Here is a 16,972-nt window from a genome sequence, read left to right as displayed (position 1 = left end):
TGTGCTCCTGTTTTGTGCTGATATTACCCCTCGTTCTTTGGTGAGGTATCCTTAAGCTCATCTTTCATTTGTTTGCAGGGAAGCTGTTCCAATGGCCTCAGAAGGGCAGAGTGAGGATGCAGCACATCCAGCTGAGCCTCCTGCAGCTCCTGTGCAGAGTGACAGACCATTCCAGTGGGGATCCATACTCGCTGCAGTGAAAGACCAGCTCCCATCTCTGGACTCCGAGTCCTCTGCAGTAAGCACTGAAACCTGCCTTTCTTCACACTGCCTCAGAAAAATCTCTCAAAGGCAAGAGCAGGTGACCTTAGGCAGGTGTTTCAGAGTGGCTGGGGTGGTGTTCTGAATGGGCTGCCTGTCCTGGCTGTGTAACACTGTGCATTAATCCACAGCCTTTTGGATCATCCTCAGTTGTCAGTCATTGCCATCTCCTCTCGCTGTATTCTTTGGAACCTGCCCCTCTGCTCAGGTGAGACCCCACCTGCAGTGCTGCCTCCAGCTCCAGGGTTCCCAGCAGAGGAAGGACATGGACCTGTGGGAGAGAGTCCAGAGGAGGTCACCAAGATGATCAGAGGGATGGAGCAGCTCTGCTGTGAGGAAAGGCTGAGAGAGTTGGGATTGTTTAGGCTGGAGAAGAAGAGGCTGTAGGGAGACCTGAGAGCCCCTTCCAGTGCCTAAAGAGGCTCCAAGAGAGCTGGAGAGGGACTTTGGACAAGGGCCTGGAGGGACAGGACAAGGGGGAATGGCTTCCCACTGCCAGAGGGCAGGGTTAGATGGGATATTGGGAAGAGATTCTTGGCTGTGAGGGTGGTGAGGCCCTGGCACAGGTTGCCCAGAGAAGCTGTGGCTGCCCCATCCCTGGAAGTGTCCAAGGCCAGGTTGGACGGGGTTTGGAGCAACCTGGGCTAGTGGAAGGTGTCCCTGCCCATGGCAGGGGGTGGAATGAGGTGAGCTTTAAGGTCCCTTCCAACCCAAACAATTCTGTGATTCTCCAGACAAGAAGTATTTCCAGGGAAGAGGAGAGTAGAGGGCATCTTACAGAATGAACCCACATTTCTTCTTAGTTTGTTCAGTCAAAAATTTGGTATGAAAGCAGCACCCTGCTGATTTACAGTGAAATGATAATGTTTTATGCTTGGCAGTATTATGCTATTCATTCCAACAATGTACTTGCAGACAGTAGGCCTGTTGGTATGTTTTTGTATCTATGAGGATCACAGGAAAGTGATAGTCCTAAAGACTTGGTGATCCACTGGAAAAAAGCATTTGGCAGATATTTCAATCCTGCATTCTGCTTTTTTTTTACTTCCTGTAATTCTCCACAAGCCCTGTTGCCTTTTTGTGCTTCAGTTTTACGTGCAAAGAATGAGACTGAGAGATATTGTGCAGAATTCTTCAGTGTGATACATTTTTCACTTGCTGGGGCTGGGTCAGCTTGCTCTTGGCTGCTCAAGATCTCTGTTCATATGCAGCATCAGTCTGGTGCAAATAAAAAAGTGCCTTCCACTCTAGTCCAAGATGCTCTGGCACTGACTTTCCTGAGGGGATAATGTGTTTCAAGACTCTATTATTGGTGGCCTTTTGTCCAAATAAAAAGATTTTGTTAATTTTCAAACATGTATAAACTTGAAAAAATAATTTTGAACACACAAAGGATATATTTTATTCCATCTTATTGTGGCCACTGATGGTACAAGGGGAGTCTTGTGGGCAGTGAAGGAAATGCCTCCAAGGGCTATTTATCACTTATCATTATCAATGATCTGAAGCACTGTGATCTAGTGGATAGAGTGCTGATAGAGATACCATGACTTGATTTCTGCACCTGGATCTGTCACTACCATGGTGGGCAAACCATTTTGCCTCACAGTATCTCAGTTCCCCTCTACCTATTTAAAACAACCATTGCATTTTAATATGTGTCTGTATAGTCTAGACTAAGGCCCAGCACTGGAATTATTTGTAGGCTTTCTTGTTGTGTAAGTGTACAATAAGGTTAAGGAGGAGGAAAAGCTCCACACTTTGGGGCCAAATACCATTGTGTCACTCTATTTCCCACTGAACCTTTCTTTTTGCTTACAAACAATCTCCAGTTTCTCTGTTTCTATTTAAAAATTCCTGCTGAAGGAGCCGAGGCAATCCATTTGGCACTTCATTGGCATTCAGAAGATCTGGTTGTATAATCCCTGTGCTGCTGAACCTGCAGTTCCAGTGTTGCACCTTTGTCTGAGCGATTCCCACGTGCCTGAAGATCCATTTATGCATCCAGGATCTGTGACCTGAATGTGCTCTGCTCCTGCCTCTGAAAATGGCACTGACAAATGTGTTTTATGCCCTGAAGTACCTTCATTACCCTGATATGCAATTTATTAAGAGGAAAGGTGTTCTGTTGGAGGTTTCTTCATGTTAAGGAAAGTTAATGATACCAGAAAGATTGCTCTGCAGTGAATTCCCAAAAATGCACACTTGCAAAACAGAGGGACAAGCAGGAAAGCTGTGTCCTGACTGCTGAGGAGGTGCTTAATCTCCCCTTGGTGTCCATGCATAAGTATTCATCTCCAATACATATCTTATGTTTAGAAAAGGGATTTTCAAAGCTGTTTAAATGCTGACCTGCCAACCACAGATGCTGTTTGCATTCTGAAGAGTGGATGTCAGGGTCCTGGTTGCAATAAAAAGCTTTCATGGCCCTGCCCATCCTCAACTGGTGCCCAGCAGCTCTACTTAAGCTCAGCTCGGGGCCTTCATTCTCTGTCTGAGCTGTGTTGGAGAAGTGCTGGTTTCTGGTTGAGCTGGACTTTCATCTGTGAATTAACTTTCAGGCTTTACCTCTGACCTGCCTCATCACCACAATATTGCCTTATCATGTAGATTTTTTTTGCTCAGCCTCGTTGCTACCCCTGGTCTGTCCTGCTTGTTCCTCTTGGGTACTGTGAAACTGGGCTTGGCCTGGTGGGGCCTTGCCTTTCCAGTCATGAGCTCCCCTTCCCTTAGAATCACAGAATCCCAGAATGATTTGGGTTGGAAGGGACCTTAAAGCTCATCTCTTTCCAAACCCCTGCCACGGGGATTGGAAACCTTCCACTAGGTTGCTCCAAGCCCTGTCCAACCTGGCCTTGGACACTTGCAGGGATGGGGCAGCCACAGCTTCTCTGGGCAACCTGTGCCAGGGCCTCCCCACCCTCACAGGGAAGAGTTTCTTCCCTGTATCCCATCCAGCCCTTGCCTGTGGCCATGGGAAGCCATTCCCCCTTGTAAATAGTGAGCAGCTCTGCTCTTGCCACTGATGGTGAGTGAGGTAGGCATAGAATCTCTCAGGAGTTAGAGAACTTCCCACCCTTTTCATTGCTCTGCTTGGACTCAACTGTTTGTCATCAACCTCCGTGGAAATTCAGTGTTTTACATGGTTTTTACAGTTGTAGCTTGCTCAAACATTGGGTGGCTGTGAGACAGCCTGGGTTGGTGACTGTTGGGCTACTGGACTGTCTGTTGTGACTGCAAAGAAACTTCTTGGCTCTGCACTTCAAGGGGTGACAACATGGGAGCTGTCACTGCAAACCAGGTATTCAGGCAAGTATTACAGTCACCTGTTTAATTTCTCTTTTTTTTTCTTGTTTCCAGTCTGATTGTGAGAGTGATGAGGAACTTTTCATCTTCCAGCGGGAGCTGCCAAACTTAATTCCTGACCTTTCAGAAGAACTGATGATGTTTTCCCTGGAAGACTCCGATGTGCAGGTTGTGACTGTTGTGTGGGGGCTGTACTGCTGTCACCCCTCTCTTCTGACTGTCTCCAGTGTGGGCATCTGCTGGTGTTGGACCTGTTTGACTGAACTATGTGATGGAAAAGCTTAGTCCCCAATACTTTCTCCCACTAGAAACTGGATCTTTCATTCTCTTTATACAGTGACTCTTTAAAGTTTTCTCTGTTCTTGAGATTTTAGAACTTTTTGTCCTGTCTCCTGGCAGTTTTTATTGTCCTTTTACTGTTTGTTTTTCCTGTGCACTAGCAGTGCACACTAACCCTGCGGATTGATGCCTGAATTTTTCAGGGTTTTAAATTGTTTCAGCTACCATTTTATGTGTCTAGAAAACGAAGAATTATTTAGGACAGTGCAGAAAGGGGGACAAGTATGAAGTTTACTCTTGAACAGCTTTTCTGGGAGAAAATTTTTACTTTGTTCCTGTAGTGATGAGTTCATAGAATCCCAGAATGGTTTGGGTTGGGAAGGACCTTAAAGCTCATCTTGTTCCAACCCCCCCTGCCATGGGCAGGGACACCTTTCACTATCCCAGGTTGCTCCAAGCCCCATCCAACCTGGCCTTGAACACTTCCAGGGATGGGGCATCCCATTCCTGGAAGATTAGCCATCATGAGAAGCTGGAAGAGGAGCCAGCTGACCCTGCTGTTCCATCATGGGAAGACTAACTCCCCATTGTTTATCTTGGTGTGAGAGATGTCCTACAATGAGCACGTGTAAGGAAAAGAAATTTCAAGGATATTTAGCACTTCCTGAAATTAAAGTTTCTGGAAAGTAAACAGTCTTACTGTTTTCCATGGTGGATGTGGTGTGGGTTGTTTCCATATGGTATCTGAGTTGGACTTGTTGTCTTCCAATCACTTTGTTTTGGTTTATTATCTGCTTCTAAAGCTCAGGGAGATATCACTTTCTGCACATGTGTGCTTTTTCTACCTGTAGCAAATCCAGGAAACAGAAAGACAACCATGGGAAATCTGGAACGGAGACCTGGAAAGTTTTGGCTTTCAGGAAGAAACAGATGGCACCCAAATCATTGCAAAAGAAGATGTACAAATGATTAAAGATAAGACTTGCAATCTTGCCAGGCAGACTGAAGAAATGCCAAACCAAAAGGGAGCTGTTCTTGAAGAGTCTCTTGCAGATTCCACAGATCACCTTGAAGAGAAAGAACTGGGCAGGAGACAGGCCAAGGAAGCAGGGAACTCTTGGCTTGATCCAACATTGTCTGTGGAAGGGCTGTACAGTAAAAAAGAGAGGAAAAAGCTGATAGAGACAAAGATACTCTCCAAAACCATTCTGGAGCCATTCCCAGGCCACCCAGAGCAGGATGTCAAACCTCCCTCCTGTGGCATCAACAACAGTCTAGAAAGAATTGCAAAGGGAGAGACCTCCTCCGATGAGCATCTTGGAGAAGTGACCCATTTGTCACTGCAGGTGAGTGGCCCCAAAAACAGACTTTGGGGGGTGGGGGCACAGTGCATTGCTTGCAGAGTCCTACTAAAGTGAGGAACTGAAGTGCCAACTTCTGCACATACAGAGGGTATGTGTTCTACAAGCTACCAAAAGCTGTCTCAGAGCTGTCATCACAAGTCCATCTTGGTGGCCAAACCAGTGGATGAACAGTGTGGCTCCTGGAACCTCAGGAGAGCCAACCACAGCGTCTGGCTCTGGAAGCACAGGAAACCCTTCTGGTTCCAGGCAGACTTGGCACTGAAACAGGGACCTTTCTGGCCTTCCAGTGTCTGATCTTTCCTGTAGTGCTGGAAGAGAAGGTGGTTAGGATTGTTCCTGAAATCCTAAATCTCTTCCTTAGTTCTGTGGGATGACTAGCTTATGTGTTAACTGGGATGTGGCCCAGCGTGGAGAGATGGTTCTCTTCAGTACTATAGTTATAGGTCTTCCTTTATTTTTTGAGTTCATTAGGACTTAATCAGCACAGAGCACGACCTGATATTTCTGTTCAAAGCCTTCCATAGGTCAGAGTACAGATATTTCCTTTCCCTTTCATCTACATTCACAAATATACATTTTAATGTTAGAGCTGTTCCAGTGCAGGCAAAGAATGCAGCTGCTTGCCTGTGTGTTAAATTGTGTTGCCTCATTGGAGGGGATCTTTTTCAGGTGGTTCTGGGGTTAATTCCCATTTCACCTCATGTAAATCAGTTGCTATATTAATTCAGGAGGCATCATGTGCCTTTCAGAACCTGTTTGATATCAGTGACTTCAATTAGCTGATGGTTTTGGTTGGGTACTGAGACCAGGCTCAGTGTGTTCTCACTTTGATTTGGAAGGTGGTTGTTACTTGCCAGCTCAGCAAAGTATTTCATTTATGTCAAGTTGTTAAAACTCATATACAGTTGCTTCTTGATTCCTATCAGTTAATTTGATTTTTTTCCTTAAATTCCTTTCTGTGCTAGAAATGGAATTGTGCAAATCTTAAATTCTTTTCTTCTGGACCCTGTCCAGTACCTTCCAACAGTGCTGTTCCTAGTAAGACTAAGGAGTCTAAAGCTTTAATAAAGCAGGTTAGATGATATTTTGATCTTTGTTATTATAATGGTTTGTACTTCAGCACTATTATTGAAAGAGAAGCTTAGTTCTAACTGCATCAGAATAAAATAAATGTATATACTGTCTTTCTCTTCGGGCTTTTTGATAAAACAGAACCTGTGATGTAGTTCTCAGTTGTCAGTCCTTTCTTGCTGTTCCAGACCAATAAATAATGGCATTGTTGAACCAGTGTTAGCTTTGTGTTGGTGAGAGACTTCAACTTGTGACTCTCATCAGGCTTTTATCTTTCCTCAGCTGCAGCATGTAATGTTAGAACAGAACTAGTCAGGGTTCAGGTGTGTGTGAAGGTTTATTGCTCAGGGAGGACGGAGAGTCTTCTCTGAAACAAGAGGGGCAGATGACAGAGGTTTTACAAGGTGAAACTGCTGGGTTTGGAATCTGCTTCTGCTTTCCAAAACCTGGGAGTGGTTATGAGAAATGCATGTTTGCTGTAGCTGTGACATCATTGTCACAATTGACAGCCCCTTCCTTTTAATAAAACTCATGAGTACTTCTAAGTTCCGGTGATGATATTTCAGATGGATGTGAGTATTTTTAATTAAACTTTCCATTTCAAGTGTTGTTCAGAGGAGAAGCAATCAGTGTTTTAAATGCACGAGGATTTGTCATGGCAGCCTGGTTCTCATACCTGAGTTAGCAGTGTGAGTGTGCCCTCAGCCAGGTGTGTGGGATTCCTAGCAATGAATCCCATATTCACTGTGGAATAAGCAGCTGAGAGATTGCATCTGTACCCAAGATTGCTGACTGTACCTAGGGGAATGGGAATTTACCCTGGTCAGAAATTGGAGAGGGAGGAAAAAGCTCAGAGCCTCATCTCAAAGAACGGAAAAGCCAGAATTCCTTCTCTTATGAGTGGCAGTGAGAAGTTCTCAGCATTATTCAGGATCAGAATACATGTGCTTGGTCTCGGATCAGGCCATTTTTTAATCTCTTTCACTGTCTCCAGGGACTTTTTGTAGCCTATTTCAAAAGGGTTCGTGATTGTCAGTGAAAAAACCTCAGCAGAAGTAGATGAAGCAGCTGGAGAGATGCACTGTCCAAAGGGATATAATAAATCATTCCATTCCTTCCAGCAGTTCCTTGTGGAGCTGCTGAAAGCAAGCTGGCACTGAAGTTAGGGATGGTCTTTTGGGAGTGAACTTTCCATCACATTTCTATTGTCTTCTTTCAGAATATTGAGAAATGGGATCTAGACAAGAATCTTGAGGAGCTGGAGCAGCAGAGAGATAACACTCATGCAGAAGTTGCTTTCTTCTCAGCTGATTGTGGTAATATTACTAAATTAACACCAGCTTTGCTGAAAGTGTGTAAAAATAAATAAAACTCAGGTTCCTGTGTTAAAGTCATTCCCTGCAGCATGATTTTGAATGTTGAAATCATAGTGGGGGTTTTTAATCCCTGTAAAACATGTTTAATTAGCTTCCCTCAAGATTTCATCTGGTTTTCTTAGTCTGAAGCCAGTGCTTCGTGGCCTGCCATGGCCTCAGAGTGGATCAGACAAGCTGGATGAAGGTTTGAAGGGAGTCAGAGCCAGATGCCAATAATATCTTTATCCTTCCCCTTCTGACAGGCTGTAGGAAAATGGACAATGTGAAAATGAGGAATGGGTGTATTGTGTGATCCTGTGGCAGAAGACCACAACTGGTGATTCCTTTTGTTGCTCTTCCGTAGAGACCTTCAGGAGGAGCTGTGAGCTCCTGAAAGAGCTGGAAGAGCTGTGTGCCAGGCAGTCCAGGACAGTGTCTCCTCTCTGCAGGTGGCTGCCAGCCAAGCCCTACTCCTTTCAAGAAGAGCAGGACAATAAGTAGGTCCTTTTCTGTCCCATCCCCCAGGTAATCCTGGCTGCCCGTAGGGATACTGGGAACTCCCTGTCTTCTGGAGGTGCTGTTCCCTGTGGCCACTGCAGAAAGCTGATTCCATGGTTGCAATATGCTACAGGGATGTTAATGGGAAAAATTAAGACTCAGTCATTCCTATACATTTGATGATAAACACCTCAGCATTATCCATCAACCACCACCTTTGTCTGGGCTTTACTTGAGACAAAGGGGAAAGGCAGGAAAACGAGGCTGAGCTAATTATCATCTTCATGTTTTTTTGTCATCCAAGCTACCAATTTCTTTTTATTGATACTTCAGTTTAGGTAAAATATACAGGATGGTTTTTTGTGGGTATCAGTGGGGATGTCAGGGCAGCATGGAGGGTTCTGTGTGAAATAACTGGATTTTTAGGCTGTTCAGAGCAAACAACATCAATGGTGTAGGCACAGAGGAAACAACAGTGAAGAAGCCTGTGGAGTGGAAGGTGGGAAGTATCCTCATTGCCAGAGCAGAGAGAGTCATGAAGATGATTTGCACTTTGTGTGCTCTGAAGGATAAAACAGAACTGCCAAAAGTGGCAGAGAGGAAAAGGGAGACCTTTTCTTTCACATTGACACAGCTAATTGGTACCATAACTGCCTGCCTTTGTTCTACAGAACTATTTGATGTTGTCAGATTTTGAGAACTAAATATCCCTCATCATCCTGCCTGTGATCTGTATGCCTGGGGGAAGCTGAATCTTTGAATTAAGCTTTGAAAGGTGGTGGATAGTAGACAGAAGTAGAGTTGGAATCTGTATGGTAGCCAAGCACAAAGCTCTTTTCTCAACCCGGTTTTGATCCTAATCCACACTCTGCAGGACTTCTTGTCTGGATAAGGCAGAGGACATGCTGAAATGGTGTTTTTTATATGCAGGGATGCTGCCTTGCCATCATCCTCTCTAAGTTCTCTGAGAAGGAACATTAGATTACAGAGCCTGCCAGAGCCTGCAACTGTGTACTTAGACTTAAGAGATGATGAACCACAGAACTCGGTGACATTCCCTGAAGAAGAACAAAGGTAAAGCCTGGATTTATGCCACTTTATTGGTAGTGAGAAATAAGTAACAAAAAGTGGGAAACTGAAACCTCCTCTCTGCATTGCATGGTTGTGAAATGTAACTTTAAAACTGGTCTTTTCTTCCACACTCTGTCATCAAAAGAAACCTTGTAGTTAATAAACAGCTAATAGATAATAAATAGGTAACACATTTTGATCTGGTTGCTTGAATATTTTAATTTTTTTGCTAGAGTAATAGTGTGAAGAACTATCCATAACACCTGGAGTTCTTCTCTGAAAGTCTCTCCCTTTTTCTAATTTTCTGAATTTGTATTATATATATATTTCATATATATATTCAGTATAATTGATGAAGAGCCAACACCCATTTGGAACAGAGTTAACTCATGTGGTCTGATTTGTTTCACAAGTTCAAGTGACAGCTCCACCGAAGAAGAAGAAGAGACTGTGACAATTAAGGATGAAGCAGAAAGCAGAATGTAAGATTCTTTACCATGACCCCAGTTCAAGTGATAGGATGTTGATTCTTTCTGGAACTAAAATAATTGCCCTAACAGTGATTCAAGTGAAAGCTTGTGTACTGAAATCTCTCCATTTCTGGTCTTCACAGCAAAAAAGCCCAATAATGAAAGTGTTTGTCTGGCCCCAGGAGATCACTTTTTCTGTTGCATGGTAAAGGTGCCAAAGGTAGAAAACAGTTGCTGATCCTTGAGGCAGTGCAGCCCTTGCACCTGTACAGCTGCAGGGGAACAACTCAAAACTCAACTGGAGTAGCCCTGGGTGGCTGGGAGATGTGACTCTTTCTCCAGACCTGTTTGACACAAGAACTGTCCTTTAAATGACTCACAGTCAGTCTTTGAAAATGTTGTAGGGAGTTGACTCAGACAAACCTTAATGTTTTAGAAAAAATAAACCAGGCTAGAATAGATAGAAATTAAGAGAGGATGTTGAATACATTGTGTGGGCAGGGATGCTCCCAGTTCTCCTTAATTGGAGGGGGAAGGGGAAAGAGTGTGATGGATGGAATCCTAAACTGTAAATTCCTCAATAGGCACAGATGTCAGCCTTTTCCTGTTACTAAACTCAGGGCTTGATTCATACCCATAAGTTATGAGACATTTGTTTAATGTGAAGCAGAGATGTCAAACCTTAAGGATCCTCCTGCATTTATGCTGTGGATTCATTTCAAAGTCTGCTGTGTGTAAGTTCACATCACAGCAGTGCAGAGGACCAGCAGGACACATGTATTGTTGTGCCAGCCAATTATACTTTTTTTCTGATGGTCTGAAAGAAGAAATGATTTGACAAAGAGCAGAGCCTCAACAATATCATTTAGGACATCTAATCCAAAATCCAAAAGGCAGGGATGAGGTGATGCTTGGGGAACTCTCCCTGGCACTGACTGAGATTCAGCAGTTGCACCAGTGTAAATTGAGTGATGGAGAGCAGAGCTTAGCTGATTGGATTTTGATTTGCTTTAATGTTGCTAAAGAACATACCCAACTGAAATGCCTGGCAAATATTGCTCAGTTCTGTTTGTAAATAAAGAAATCCTCTTGGTCTCAGCAGGGCAAGATTCTGATTTCATTCACAAGGGGTCAATGCCATTTTCACTCTTCTCTGGATGGAATTATTAAACATATTCTATATATTCTGTAGTACAATATACCTACGATGCTGAGTGCTCATACACACCACCAACCTACAGCATTACTGTCCAACCCAAACCAATGGCTGCTCAGTCTGTGTACTCTTCAGGTACAACTAAAATAAGGTGTTTTATTTGCTCATAATCACCAGATCAGGTACAAATTGATTTTAGCAGGTGACTTGGGAACAGAACTGCAAAATCACCATTTCTGCCCACTAGGTCATGACCAGACTTTCCACAACAGAATATATCACAGTAATGTAATTGCTGACAGTTTAGCAGTCTTGTTAACTTGGAGAAGACATTGGTTAAGCCAAAAGCTCAAAAATTTTTCTTCTGTATGTATTTGAATCCCAACCCCTGTATCCAAAGGGGACAAAAATCTGTAGGCTCTGATTTCCTTTCCAATGATACATTTGTTGAAGGCTCTTGTGGTAGGTGTGTGTTGTGCCTGAAATGCAGAAGAGGTAAATAAATTGCCATTAAGATAAATTCTGTGTTCTGTCTCTGTGGTGTTTTGTGTCACCTGAGTGCTGTTGCTGCTATTACCAACAGTTATCATTCCTGTAGATGCCCAGCCCTTGTTTCGTAGCTGTTACTCATATGAGAAGTTCCTCAGAGATTGAATTTATTCATATAATGCTTTGTCTTGCATTAAATGAGTTTTTTATTTCCTTTTATAGGAGGAATTGCTCAGGGAAAAGCCTGTTACTGCAACAGCTCCGAGCAGCCCGTAAAGAGACCTCGGAGCTTCTTTGTAAAGCATCTACTCCAGCTGACAAACTGGATCCAGAAAGTCTGGAAGACAGAGGTTCCTCTAACATAAATCAAACCCAGTATTGTAAAGTGAGGCAAGAGACAAATAAGGTGGTTCCCAGGAAACTAATGAGATTGGAACCAGAGAAGAAAAGTCCCCCTTTGTCAAGCTGTGGGGACAATGAAGCTGCCATAGAAAAGGGAAACAAAATGGAAGCTGAGAAGGTTCAGAATTCAGGAAATGCTCCAGAGTGTCCTCTAGTTACAACAGAATTGCCAAGGTATCCCACAGGAAAAGTCATCAGTGGTTTTGATTTTTGTGTAATTGTCCAAGATTAAAGAACATTACTTACCTGGTCTGTGAGCTGGAGCAAAAGGGTGTCTGGTTTTGTTACCTGAACAGCAACAGTCCTGGCAGCTCCTGCTGCAAGGTTTAGAGGAAGCCTGAGTGGATCAGTGAAGTGGCCTGGGATTAGTTGTGCTATGGCACTTCTGACATTGTAAATTTAGCCTTTTTCTTTAGTTTTTATTCTGTAGAAGAGGAGGATAACAACATTGGTTTCCTTTATGAACAAGAGCACTGAGGTTTCATAAGCACAGCATCCTAGAAAATAGGTCTGGAAGGGTCAATCTCCCTTTACCAATACAGAGTGAGGTAAAATCTAATCCTTTCCTGGCAGATCTTTATATAACTTGGTCTTGAAATCCTCAATGTTGAGGATTCCTTGACTCCCAGGTAGTACATTTTGCTACTTAATTATCTTTACAGTTGTAAAAGTTTTCCTTAAATTATCCTCTCTCCAATTTAAGCTTGTTTTTTTGTGTTCCTGGAAGGAATGGGAAATGGTTTATTTCTGTTTCTCAATATCAAACACCTTTTACAAACTGGAAGATGTACCAGCCTCCCCTTGTAACATTTTCTTCCAAACGAAGGAATTCTGACACTTTGCCATCAAGGAAAATGCAAGACCTTGGAGGGACAAAGTACACCCATGAGGAATACCAAAGGAATACCTTGGAAAGCTTTAAAAAGTAGAAATAAGAGTGATATCAGTTGAGGAAATAGCAGAGTTATTTGGGCCTCTGCCTCCTTGGGCTTAGTTTAATGTTGTGTATTCTGCAGAAGGTCTAATTTTAAAGTGAAATCAGGTGGTTGCCTTGTGCACCTGCCCAGCTGTTTGGGAGAGCTCCATTATACTGCCTTTTCAAAGGTTATATTCTGCCTGCTATTTTCAGACTGAAATGACTTTGACATATGAGCCCTGGAAAGAATTAGGATGTGCCTGCTCTGGAGACTGGGACTGTTTCAGAGTTAAACAGTTGCTGGCCCTGCCACTTAAACACCTCAGCTCCTGTGTACTTGCTTTAAATGGCAGATGGTTGGTTGCAGGGTTTTTTCCTCTATGGAATTCCTGACATTAAAGCTCATTGCTTCCATCAGGAGTATAAAACTCCATTTTGGCTACCTGTTAACCTGCCACAGAGATGGGAACCCACAGCTAGGCAAGGATCTGGGTTAGTTATTGCCCAAGTAGTAGCTCACAATGATTTTAACTGATTTCAGTTTTCTTTCTTGCTATTCTCATTATTTTTGGGGCACCTGGGGCTGGAAGAAGTCAGAAGAAATTGAACTCCATGGCAGAGGAAATCTTCCTGCAAATCAAAATGTAGAAAGATGGAAGGTCTTGGGTCAGGGAAACTTGTTACTGTCCTATCCTATAGCAGATAGGAAAGGAATGGGGTTAGACTGAGAATTTTGCTGTGGAGATGGGGAGTGAAATGTCACAAACACATCTCTGCGTAAAGGAATTTTGATCTCCAAATAGATCATCACCACTTATCAGAGATTTGAGCTCTGCTGCTTTGCTTTGAGGTTGGGTGTTTTTCTCAGAGATGATTTCATCCAATGACAAGTTCTTGTGGCCCCCCACAACCACCTAAAAATCTTTCTAAATCTATTTTAGCCTTTCATGTCATGTTTGACTCTCAAGTGTGTGGTATAAATACAAGAAAAAAAAAAAGAAATGCAAACATGAACAAGTGGCTTTTTCTCCCAAGTGAAAAGCTTAAGCAAAGCAGAATCTCTATATTTTTCAGGACACAAGAAAGTGAAAGAGAGCTATCCCAAAAAGAAGAGCAGATGAAAGAGAGACAGAGGAGACTGAGATTCCAGGAGCAGCTGGAGGGATTGCAGCCTCAGCAGTCAGTGTCTGGGAAGCAGCCCATGGCAGAGAACACCCCTGTTCTGTTCCACATGGTCAGTGGCTGCCTGTGCCTTTCACAGTGGCTTCCTGGCTACGGGCAAGTGTGATCCTAGAGCAAAAAGTAATTTTCGTTGCATTATTTAAAATCTGTTTGTTATGGAGCACCATTACCCGATGAGATGAGCAGTTCCACAGCTCTTCTCTCACACTAACTGTATTTTTTCCACTTTCCTGTGCAGGGAGTGCTCCCCATGCAGCTGCCCACGAGTTTTAACCTGTCACAGTATGGCAGGAGCCCAGCTTGCTGAAATCAGTGTGCTCAGTGTCATCTACTTCATGGGAGCCAGGCTCTCCCACATGATTTTTCATAACTTTTTCTAAAAAAGTGAAACATTTTTACTGTCATACTCCTAAAGCAAAGCTTATGCTGAGTCCTGTCTGGTTGTCTGCCCCCAGCAGATTCATAGGTCAATTTAGTGGGTAGGTTTTGTGGACTGTGAATTTAGTAATAGATTTTGCTCCTGATTAAGGGAGTATGAAATTATCCTGATTTTTCCCAAAGCCTAAAATAAGGCTCGGAGGACAGGGCTGGTTTTCCTCCTGAGAAGGTTTGCTTATGTCTTCTTGGAATGAGATGGTCTTTAAGGTCTCTTCCAACCCAAGTCATTCCAGGATGCTGTGATATGCAGTCCTGCTTCATCCTTTCACTGAGTTCACTGAGCACAGGGCCAGCTGAGAAGGTCAGAGATGAGAAACTCCAGAATTTATCTGTATTGATTTATTTGGGCTGATAGTGATAACAAAGCTCTTCTGTCAGTACAAAAATTGAAAGACCTTACAACCCTAAACTGGGGGCTGGACCATTCAGGTTTGTTTTCTAACTTGATTACTGTGTTTCTGGAGATTTGAAAGCTCATTTTATTTAGCACTGGATTAATCACTGATGAGGAGTAAAGGACTAACAAACTGCCAGCTGACTTTCCCTCCACCAGCCTGCTTTGACAAGGTCAGGGCACTGCCCAGAGCTCTGTTTTGGGGGTGTAAGATCCTTCAGCCTCTTGCTGCTGTCAGGTACCACCCAGTTCCAGTTAGCCCTCATTAAGATGCAGACACTTACTTGCTCATGAGGAATCTACTTGAGCCTTGCTATCTCATTCCTGACAATGCACCAAGCAATGCGGAATTATTCTCTGTCGTGGTCATTTCCCATATTTGCTGTGCTGAAGCCAATAAAATGAAGATAACAGCTTGGTAATGGGGTTTCTCTGGAGTGCAGCTCAGGGTGTGTCTCTGCTGTAGCTGAATGGCAGTGTGAATATGCCCCTGACAGATTTGGTGATGCTCCTGCCAGCCAGTCATGGCAGTAGGACGTGGGCATTGCTGCCCAGGGTTTACAGCCTTCTGCTGCCCATGGAAACTGCTCTCAGCACCTAAAGGGAGAGAGAGGGACTTCTGTACAGGCAGAGAGTGACAGGACAAGATGCAGTGGTTTTAAACTGCCAGAGGGCAGGGTTAGATGGGATATTGGGAAGAAATTCTTCCCTGTGAGGGTGGGGAGGCCCTGGCACAGGTTGCCCAGAGAAGCTGTGGCTGCCCCTGGATCCCTGGGAGTGTCCAAGGCCAGGTTGGACAGGGCTTGGAGCAACCTGGGCTAGTGGAAGGTGTCCCTGCCCATGGCAGGGGGTGGGACAAGACTTCTAAGGTCCCTTCCAACTCAAACCACTCCATGATTCTAAACTAACTGCCAGCCTGCCTGGGGGAAGCCTGCCTGACCTCCCGAGGCACTGCCGGGCAAAACAAGCCAGCACAACCTGGAATTACTCTGTTCTGTGGGCAGCTTTGCTCTTAGTTCTTCTTTAGGAATATTAATTAGTAAAATTAAGAATGAAAAATGTGTCAACATCATGCATCAAATGTAACAGTCCTTTATAAGATCACTTGAAATCCCCCTTGATAGGAGCTTTTTTTTTTTATTAGAACAGGGTTTTCTTTTCTTTCTTTTTTCTGAACATAGAAAAACTTGAATGTTTTGACATTTAAAACTAAAGAAGCTATAATTTGGCAGCTATGTCTCAGTGAAAATATCTAATATCTATATATAAACATGTATATTCAAAGAACAAACCCCAGTGTTTGACAGAGTAGCACACTTTCAAATTTATTTTGTAAGTCCTTTGTTTTGGCAGTGATAGATGTTCAGATCTGGAACACTTGTCATAGTTTCCAGAATTCCTCTGACCATTTATAATGTACATAAATTATTGAATTGAATAATAATCAGAGAGAAAGTTTAGAAACTCTGCAATTACTGTAGCTGAGATGCTGAAAAAGACTAGCAAAGGAAATTTTAAAAGCTGCATTAGGGTTACATTAGAGTTCTTGTCTAAAATATAAAAGCAGTGAAACTCAGATTTAATGTGCTCTGTTTTTTTTCTTAACCTAGTTCAGTCAGACTCTGTCCTCAGCTTCACTTTGAGAGTCAGGGTTGGGGATAACACTTTCCAAACAGTGCAGGTAACTTGGGAGACTGAGAACTAACTTCCAGGACCACTTCAGCTTCTGAGGAAGGGGCTGAGATCCAGTGTATTTTCAGGTTATGCAGGTACCAACTTTCCTGGGAAATCACTGGGTTCATTCTAAGAATTCTGCCTGTCACATCTGTGTCTTTAGGTGTCAATACTTTTGCCATCTGTCCCACCTCTTTGTTTTAAAAATAACACGTGGAAGAACCTGTATTTTTTAATGGTTTAGGTTTTTTCTGCTCCCCTTCACCAGGCAAACTTTCAGTGAAATTTAAGACTGGCATGAGTTGATCTCTTCTGAAACTGGGCCCCTTGACCACATTTGAATCTTTGGACCTATTTCAGTTCCCACATTTGGATCCTTGGATCTGATTCAGAACTGATGTGAGCATCTAGAGCCCTGTGAAAGCCAGCAGAGTGGTGATGTGATCCTTGTTGTAAGGTCAGGATGAATTAATAGTTTAGAGTAACACGCCCAGGGTTTGTCTCAGTGTTTGAGCAGAGTTATTGATGAGGGAGGGAGAAGGAAAGCTGCACAGTACGTAAACCAGTTAAATAGGGATGTAAAATGAAATGGGTTTGATCTGTCACTTCATTCATCTTGCTTATTATGATGGAGTAACTTTGTACT

At 43.3% G+C, this 16,972-nt stretch overlaps 1 protein-coding gene across 8 annotated transcripts in view; it reads left to right on the top strand.

The window, feature by feature from the left end:
• The window catches only part of DNAAF8 (dynein axonemal assembly factor 8), a 92,678-nt gene that overhangs the window by 2,028 nt on the left and 73,678 nt on the right, over positions 1–16,972 (top strand). For 5 of the 8 annotated variants that reach the window (XM_064672569.1, XM_064672575.1, XM_064672567.1 and 2 more), the window contains exons 2-10: positions 79–238; positions 3,622–3,738; positions 4,698–5,192; positions 7,501–7,597; positions 8,001–8,133; positions 9,065–9,208; positions 9,619–9,687; positions 11,543–11,896; positions 13,695–13,872. In XM_064672569.1, coding sequence (XP_064528639.1) covers positions 92–238; positions 3,622–3,738; positions 4,698–5,192; positions 7,501–7,597; positions 8,001–8,133; positions 9,065–9,208; positions 9,619–9,687; positions 11,543–11,896; positions 13,695–13,872 — 1,734 coding nt within the window. In that variant the 5' untranslated portion in view covers positions 79–91. The remainder of the gene's footprint in view (positions 1–78; positions 239–3,621; positions 3,739–4,697; positions 5,193–7,500; positions 7,598–8,000; positions 8,134–9,064; positions 9,209–9,618; positions 9,688–11,542; positions 11,897–13,694; positions 13,873–16,972) is intronic. The other 3 variants (XM_064672574.1, XM_064672572.1, XM_064672573.1) reach the window with 3 other exon arrangements.

This window comes from Pseudopipra pipra, chromosome 16 (assembly GCF_036250125.1).
Source record: "Pseudopipra pipra isolate bDixPip1 chromosome 16, bDixPip1.hap1, whole genome shotgun sequence".
NCBI classification, from domain to species: domain Eukaryota; kingdom Metazoa; phylum Chordata; class Aves; order Passeriformes; family Pipridae; genus Pseudopipra; species Pseudopipra pipra.
This window is presented reverse-complemented; position numbering and strand designations above follow the sequence as displayed.